At 35.6% G+C, this 9,242-nt stretch overlaps 2 gene segments (V, D, J or C); one reads left to right on the top strand and one right to left on the bottom strand.

Annotated features, from left to right (window-relative positions):
• Positions 1-4,453: 4,453 nt before the first annotated feature.
• On the bottom strand, positions 4,454-4,988 carry LOC127641636 (Ig kappa chain V region 3547-like). The segment is given in 2 exon segments: positions 4,454-4,776; positions 4,904-4,988. Coding segments are annotated over 2 exon segments (372 nt in total).
• A 231-nt stretch (positions 4,989-5,219) lies between these two features.
• Positions 5,220-6,770, top strand: LOC127641632 (Ig lambda chain C region-like). The segment is given in 3 exon segments: positions 5,220-5,230; positions 5,418-5,515; positions 6,327-6,770. Coding segments are annotated over 3 exon segments (426 nt in total).
• Positions 6,771-9,242: the final 2,472 nt, after the last annotated feature.

The raw sequence follows: 9,242 nt of genomic DNA, 5'->3' as shown, positions 1-9,242 counted from the left end.
ATTTTGAATGGTGTGTAAAAGCAACTTTAATAAATAAACGGATGGCTACCATCGCTACCGTGATTAAATGAATCTCAAAAAGTGTCCATTCATTTGTTCTCCTTGTACTTGTCGATGACCGATGCATGATACTGAGATATTTGTGTTGGCACTCCTGGAAGTGTTTGCAGATCGGATCTATATGCCGTTAACATCAATAATAATCACGTACAATAAATTTGCTTTCAAGGATGTATACCTTGACATCAGATTAACACAGGCTAACAATTGGGGTAAATTCTGACATGTGACACTATTTTTGTGTTTCCAAACCAGTTTTTACGTGACATTTGAAGTATCGACACAGAGTTTATGCTTTAGTGTTAAACTGAAAAATATTATGTCGACACTTGTGAAATTTTAGCGATAATTTTTTCAGATTTTTTTGATGCGCTAAATCTTTTGCAGAAGAATCCTTGGATGGAAAAGTAGTTATTGATGCAGGGATTTTTGTGTGTTTGCTGGGATTCAAGGAAATGTGCTGGTCAGTTTACAGTATTAGTTTTACATATTCAATGAAGCAGGTGTGTGCGATTATTATCAGCCGTTAAGTAGAACATGGAAGAGAGAAGATAAAAAGTTCTGCATAGTTTTGTCTTTTAAGCCCAGAAGTAGAAGAACACTCGTTCACTCTATGAATGATACGCACAGACTGATGGGACGATTCTGTGATTGCTTGAAGATTTGCTGCTACTTTTCTATCATGTGTTAGTAAAACTGAATAAAGGCTGAATAAAATTATTAATGGTTTATTTTACCATACTTCAATGCAGTAATAATGTAGTATTAACTTCAACACTCTACATCAGGAGTCTGGTTTAATAGTAAAATCAAATGTTCAGAAGTTATAGATGCTAAAGGATTATTTTAATGTTGTGGACCCGTTTACCTGTTTATTTCTGAAAACATCATCAGCCTGTTTACCCGCTCATGGGTCATGATGAGAGTCTCCTCAATGGTTTGTTTGGCATCCCTTCAGCACACAACTGAATAAAACAGGCTGCATGACACTAATAAATGATTCCTGCCAGAGTAACATTCACATACAGGTGTGAGGGACTTCAGCATTTTACAAATAACACGAAGAACAACATTTTCCTTTCTCACGTAGTTTTTCTTTGCGTGTCCCTCAATGTGTGAATGATGTAAAGATCTAGTGGGATTTTATTTAAGTTATGTCACTGAAAAGGTTTGCTCGCAGACTTGGCACTAAACAGCAAACCCACCGTCATGAATCGACACGAGTAGCTGCATCTCACATTTCTTTGAGCATAATATTGCACTATTGAACACAAAGTATTTTATATTTTTTAGAAGAGGAGAGAGTGCTACACTCGCATACATGGTTGCCAGATTGCATAAATTAAGTAGGTTACGACATAAGGTGAAATATTTCCTATTTGTGCAAGTATAAATCTCTGATCGGGGTGTTGAGAAGATTTATATTTCTATACAAGTTTATTTGAAAGAAAATGCATTTAACTTGCACTAAACTTAAACAAGCAAAAAACAGCCCACAGTGTCCATGCCAGTTAAATAAATAAACATCAATGACAGACATGAACACTCACTAACTTGTGATTCTTAACTTTTATATTGTGACACTTCCTGCCTTGTGCACCTGATCATCTGGTTATTTGTTCACTCATTTTGTCCACATATGATAAGGATCCGATTATAATATAATCACATAACGCTCATGCTCAATATATGGGTGCAGGGGCGCACAGTTGTCACAAGAGGGCAGACTTCTGAAAAATAAACTCATGCAGCGTCTCTGTCATTTTGTGTCTTTGGCCTGTTCTGTGCCACAGTGAAGCAGCTCAGTCATTGATTGAACAGGGATGAAAAATGTCTGATGTGAAATCAAGTTCAGTGACTGAACGCAGCATCTGGAATCAGGTGTTAAATTCAATGATGGACAGAAAGTAACGAGAACATTATGATCATATCAACACAATATCTAATGATTATCTTCTAAAATACTGATGAGCATCAACATAATTGGTGTTAATTCCTTGTTAAAATGTCTTTTTTGATTCTGACAGGTGTGTGTGTGTGTGTGTGTGTGTGTATGTGATTTACGAGGAATATTTTTTAAGTTACAAACTGGTAATTACAAGGTTATTCTGCTATAAATGTGATTTATGAGGACATTTCTAGTGTTCCCATAATTTAAATGGCTTAATAATCATAATTAACAATGTTTTATTGAAAATGTAAAATGCAGAAAGTGTTCTGTGAGGTTTAGGGGTGTATATATATAGTTCATACAGTATAAAAATCATTATGTCTATGGAAAGTCCTCATAATGATAGAGAACATCAACACTATGAGAAACAAGAGTAGAAACGTCACTCTGCCCTCCGTGATGGAAAAGGTCAAAGGTCAAAGTGTAATCTTCAACCTGGAAAAAAGATATACATGTAATAAACTGACTTATGAATAAAATGAAACAAATGCCTTTTAATAAATGAAGAGAATTTGAAAAGTGCACTCAGTAATATTAATATTTATATTGATATTGTTCTGACACCGGTTTAGATTCAGCATCACACAAAAGCAAAAGTTCTCCGTTTCTGATGTTGTTGAAGAAATCTGCTATTCACAGTCCGTGCTGATCAATTTATTCTGCAAGTGACATTCGAAACATTTAATTACAGATTATTATTGAGTAATATTCAGCTGATCATATGATCTCAACATGAACTCATGAAGCAAACGGCTCCATGTCAAATAAAACTGAAGACTGAATCCTGGAGTCTTTATCTCATGTGAGTCATTTTAAATATATTTTATAAATCATTTAGTTTATTAATTAACTCTCTGTACTGGTTTCACATTTGTAATGATCTGTTCTGTACTCTGTTCAGTGATATGCAAATATATGATCAATATTCAATGGTTGTTTGAACGTTTGTGTTAGGTTGCATTGAATCAAGTTTTATATGAATTTAATTCCTGTTAGATCTGTGATGTATATGTGCTTCCAGATCAAAGATGTACGCTGGGTTATTTGTCTCTCAGGTCGGGCCGTTAAAATCCAAAATAAATGAATAAACTCATGGAAGAGTTTTACATCAATTATTATTGAAACTATTTACATCACAATTATTAAATATGAATATAAACTGTTTCTCTCAGTATTAAACACAGATCAATAAATACAGCAACAAGCCTCTTTTCCATCCATACTTGTTTTTTCCTGCTTTTATGATTCATCACAGAAAAGACATCAAAGTTCAGTCTTCATCAGGATTTTGAAGAAGTCGTGATTTAATGTCCTGCAGTGTTCTGATCGATGCTCATTAATGACGATTAAAGTCTCCTGATCAAGTGTGGTCCTTCTATTCAACATCAAGTCTTCATACATTTCTTTATTTACAGTGACCTGCTGCTGAATGGAGAAACAGAAGTTTTATTTTGTGTTTCAGTTTCTCCACTGTGCGTGTGCTTGTATGTGTGACTCAAACTCTCTCTTCCGGTCAGATGTTCATCGGGTCTTTTAAAGCCCGTCTCACTGAAATAAGACACAAGAGTTTAGAGACAGTCCTCACCAGGTGATGCTCTTACCACTTCCTCTCTCCACAATGACAGACACACGACCACGTCCCCTCCACATACAGATTACTGAGAGACTTCAGTTTGTGTCTTTCCATGGAGAGAGGAAGAAGTGTTTGACTGTGAACTGAATTGTAGTTCTTTGACATTGAGTGAAATTGTGCTGTGTGACTGAGTGTATTGAAGGAAAGTGTGTGATTGTGTGTTTAAAATAAGAAGAATAGAAAGAAAGAGGGAGGGAGACTCTTCTTTATTCTGTTGGATGTGTTTTTCCATTTTCAGAAATGAGGAGTCGAGTGTCTTGAAGAAGAATTGTCTCTCTATTAGAGTTATTTTTGATATCTGTGCTCTCGACTCTCCTCAAGTCTTGTCTTAAAAACACTCGTGAAAAATCACTTTATCAACACACACACTCCATCAAATAAGAGACTCCAGCACTAGATGAATCTATTTGAATACCTGAACAACATGTATGTGACATCACCTCTCACTTTATATGAGTCTGTCCAATTGAGGGGGTGAAACAAGTCAAATGTTTAAAGTGATGAATTACATTCAAATATGACATCTGTGAAAACAAATGTTTTATGTTTGCATGATGCTGTATTCACATGGATAGGTGTCAGTAAAGTTTAAAGAGTAGTGTCATATCAGCCAGTAAATCATCAACCAAAAATGACTGAATTGACCTTTATAATAAAATGTGTCGTCCAGTTTCATATGTAGTGTTGATTGTGAAATATCAAAATCTAAAACTTTGTGTCCATGTCAATTTATAATGAAACATTCAGAGAAACTGTTTCTGTATCAGTAGTTCCTCTTTCACTGAAGGAGGTTTTTGTACGACTCTTTATCACTGTGTGAACACCCATTTACTGTTGATGTAGTGTACACTCTGACAGTAATAATGTCCTTCATCTTCAGTCTGGACTCCACTGATGGTCAGAGTGAAATCACTATTAGATCCACTGCCACTGAATCTAGATGAAGTTCCAGTCTGGAGGCGGTTTGTATAATATATGAGGAGTTTAGGAGCTTCTCCAGGTTTCTGTAAGTGCCAGGCTAAATGATTACCATTATACACATCACTGCTGGTTTTACAGTTTATTTGAACTTGTTGTCCTGGTTGAGCTGTTATTGAGGGACTCTGAGTGACCGTGTACTGTCCATTACACTCTGAAACACAAAATAAAATCAAATATTATTTCACAAGAGATTTTTGACACAGAAATAATAATAATAATAAACTTTCTACAGTTAAATTGAGTTTATATTAGTGAAATGCACTGAAACAGATTCTCACCAGCAATGAAAAGCAGTAGAGAGCAGATAATGAGAGCGTGTGCTGTCATCTTTACTGTGAATGAGTGAGAACTGAAGGAACAGTGATGTTGGTTTGACAGTCCTGACTAACAGACAGTCTGATATTGTGCTTTAATCAGAGGGGCGGATATTCAAAACTGTTTCCTCTCAGCAGAAAATGTGAGCGTTACAGGAGAACAGCAGAACTAAGAAACAATTACATGTCAAATTACATTCATACATTTCAATCTTTATCTTTTAGTTATTAATTACAATTGGTTGAAATTCTAATGATTTTTGTTCATTGTGGAAATCTTATGAGCATTCAGTAGATCAAACTAAATCAAATGTGTTATAGAGGAGTTATTACATTGTAATAAACATGTTGTATATAATTATGAATGTAATATGTATGTTTTTATTGTATTTTTGAAACAGTAGTTGATGACAATATGAAATGAATCATGTTTGAATGTGTGTTGTGTAAAGATGTGTTTGTGATCATGTGTTTAAAGTGCAGTTAGTGAAGCGCTCAGAGGTTTTTGTGCAGTTGTTCTATTAGTTTGTATCACTGTGGTCGACTTTCGCAGCGGCACCAGACTGGATGTTGGCAGTAAGTAAATCATCAAATCATCATTTTAATGTTTTATGTGTTTTTATAATGTGGAATGTGTCAGTTTTGTGTTGAATTGACACACATATGAGTTCAGTGATTTCTCTCACTTTTATTATTTATATTTCATAATTTATTAATAATATCTGATTAGACAGATTGAATAATTTGGCTGTTTTTCAAGAAATGAAGGTGAACTTTAAAGACACTTAATTTACACTTTGTCAGCACATGTGAATTTGTTGCTGGTACAGAAGTGAGATGTTATTCAGTTTTTGGAGATGTTAAATGACTCTGTGTTTAAATGACGAACATTATCAAGAGTTCATAAAAATGCTCCTTCAATATGAAATGTTTCTTAATGTAATATGTAACATATAAAGTTTTACTGGAGGAATTCTTTCACCAAATGAACTGTTAAAAGTTCATCATTGTACAGAATTTTCTTTTCTATTGTCTTGAGGTTGGGCAATGTCTTTTCATAGTTATTTCTTAATGTAGAAAGAGAAATTTATGAAGGAAAATATTCTTGAACTTTTGTGTAAGTCAAACTGCAAACATATAAAGATATGTGAACTTTATTCATCATTTCATCATTTTGGTCATTCAGAGTCTTTGGGGAAATAAATTGTTCTTTATATGATTGAACAGATCAACATGAAGAAACAAACTTGCAGTTTAATGTTGAAAGTTTTCAATGATATCTTTAAAGATCTTCAAAATATATAATTGACTAATTTAATTGATTTCGTTTCAATCTGGAGAAATAAATCTTTTCTTCTTTTGAAGTTGTCTATTGTGTATTTGTCAGGCATCACTCGTCCTAAAGTGAGCGTCCTGCCGCCCTCCAGTGAAGAGATTTCCACAAAGAACACAGCAACACTGATGTGTGTGGCCAACAAGGGCTTCCCCTCAGACTGGAGCCTGAGCTGGAAGGTGGACGGGAGCAGCAGGTCTGAGGAGAGCAGTGCTGGGGTCCTGGAGAAGGGCGGTCTGTACAGCTGGAGCAGCAGTCTGACTCTCTCTCAGGACGAGTGGATGAAGGCGGTCACAGTGAGCTGTGAGGCCAAACAGAAAGAGCAGCTGTCAGTCACTGGAGAACTGAGGAGAGATCAGTGTTCTGAGTAGATCCTCTGGATTCTCTTCTGCTCTTCTCACTCATGTCTCACATGGAGACTAACAGTGACTTCTATTCACACAAGTATATGTGTGCTTTTGTCTTTCAGATTTCTCTTGTCAAAATTCAATAAACTAATAAAATATTACATTATTTGAAGTTTCCTGTCTTTGTTTAAAAGTTGATGTATTTATATTATTTGTGTCATTAGTTAGATCAGGACTTTCTCTCACATTTTATAAATAATCTTCACTCAATGAAGCATGAAAACACCTGCAGAGACATTATGAAACAAGATCATGAAGTCAAATTAGGGAAGTCAAACATATGGTGTTCTCAGTAAATGTATCAATTTATGAACAGATTTTGAAATATAAACATACAGGATCCAGCATGATTGAGAATGTTTCAAAGATTATTTTGTGTCCTTTAATGAAAACAAGTAAATCTGATGTTTTGCAGACAGGAGTTTAACATGTTGTTTAAGTGTTGATGGTATTATGATGGTGAACATCTGCTGATGGAGCTGCTCTATACTGAGAGGAACACAATCACTCCAACCTGATGATGCAAATATTTGAACTCAGTTTCACTGTTTGACTCTTTATTGTGTGAAATGAGACAGTTGAGTTTGACTAATGGAGAGATGAACTTTGATCATATTCATCAGTTTACACTGAGTCTGATCTCATCAGTCATACTGACCTTATGAATGTTTCAATCAACTGTTCAAAACTCAGTATTAATAAGTAAGTAAAATGTATTTCTAAAGCACACTCAAACACAGCAAAGCTGACCAAAGTGCTGTACAGATGAATCTACAATACGTTAATAAAAAAAATAAAAAGACTAAACAATCTCATTTAATACTGCAAAACGCTAGAGAATAAAAAATGCGTTTTAAGCCTACATTTAAAAATAGACAGTGATGACGCTTGTCTAATGTCAAGTGGTAGCTGATTCATTGCCTAGGGGCAACAACTGCAAATGCTCTATCAGCCTTAGCGTATTAACTGTAAGATTAATGACTAATCTCTTTAAAGTCCATCCTATATTAACTGCAGAAGTTCACATAGATGCAATTGTCCCTGTTAATTGACTGATGAAGGCTTTTGTTGGCAATTAATAGGCTATATATTCCATTTCAAGATCGTAGTCCATCAATAGACCGAGGTGATGCAGGCAGAGATTAGTGAGGTGCATCGCAGTTCAACCTGGCAGGTAATTTCGGTGAGGTTCGGTGTGGTCCATCCAAGGTTCAGGCAATGGCATATGAAGTATCCCGTGTCTTATGGTTGGAGTTGGCATCAGTTCATCCTCTGAAGTCCATCATAATAGATTGAAGTGATGTTTGGCTGGCACCGGCTGCATGTAGTCATCATCATTCAGAGACACGTAGCAGTGGAGTCCAACAAGAAGCACTAATGGAGTTGAATCCAGCCGGTTCTGGTGACCTCAGGATAGGAGCCCCGTGGTTGAGACAGTGAAACAAATAAAATAATATTAGCACAGATGCCATTCAATTTATTGCAGAGTTATAGATCATGCTAACTAATGAAGCCTAATTGTGGGTTGGAGGATAAATTAGGTGTATGTCTGGCTAAATAGATGAGTCTTAAGTCTAGACTTAAACTGAGGGAGTGTGTCTGCAACTCGAACAGTGTTAGGGAGACTATTCCATAGTTTAGGAGCCAAATATGAAAAGGATCTACCTCCTTTTGTGGATTTTAATAATCTAGGAACTATTATAAGATTTTTTATAAGAATTTTAAGATTGTAATGAACGTGATGGAATATAGCGTGGCAGAAGGTCGATAGGAAGGACATTTCTGGCAATCCAATCTTTGATTTCATTGACACACTCAGGTTTTGAAGAAATATAAAGTTGGGTATCGATCGGCATAACAGTGGAAACTTATTACACGATTCCTGATAATATCTCCCAGGGAAGCATATACAAGGACAAAACCAGAGGCCCTAAAACTGATCCCTGTGGCACTCCATACTTTACTTGTGTTTGATTTGACAATTACTTGTTTACATAGACAGAGTAGCAGCAGTCTGCTACATATGACCTAAACCATGCTAATGCAACTCCACAAATGCCAACATAATTCTCCAGCCTATTCAAGAGAATGTCGTGATCTATCGTGTCGAATGCAGCACTAAAATCTAAAAGCACTAGAAGTGAAATGCAGCCGCGATCAGATGATTAGAGCAAGTCATTTGTAACTCTGATAAGTGCAGTCTCTGTACTGTGATGAGGCCTAAATCCTGACTGAAATTGTTCATATACTATTTGTCTGTAGAAATGAACATATTTGGGAGGATACTACCTTTTCTAGTATTTTCGACATAAACGGGACTTTTATGTGGCTTCTTAATAAGCGGTTTGATAACTGCCATTTTAAAGTTTCTTGGGACATGTCCTAAGCATAACGAGGAGTTAATCTTATTAAGAAGAGGTTCTGAAATTACAGGAGATACCTCTTTTAAGAGCTTAGTTGTAATTCTGACTTCAAGATGCATCCATTGCACTTTTCCTAGTAGGAAGTTGTAAAATCTGACTTTCCGAGATCACTACTTTTCAAAACTTGATCCGACACTGAA

This window comes from Xyrauchen texanus, unplaced genomic scaffold, assembly GCF_025860055.1.
Source record: "Xyrauchen texanus isolate HMW12.3.18 unplaced genomic scaffold, RBS_HiC_50CHRs HiC_scaffold_122, whole genome shotgun sequence".
In the NCBI taxonomy this organism is placed as follows: domain Eukaryota; kingdom Metazoa; phylum Chordata; class Actinopteri; order Cypriniformes; family Catostomidae; genus Xyrauchen; species Xyrauchen texanus.
Note: the sequence above shows the minus strand (reverse complement) of the source record. Positions and strands in the feature narration are given on the sequence as shown.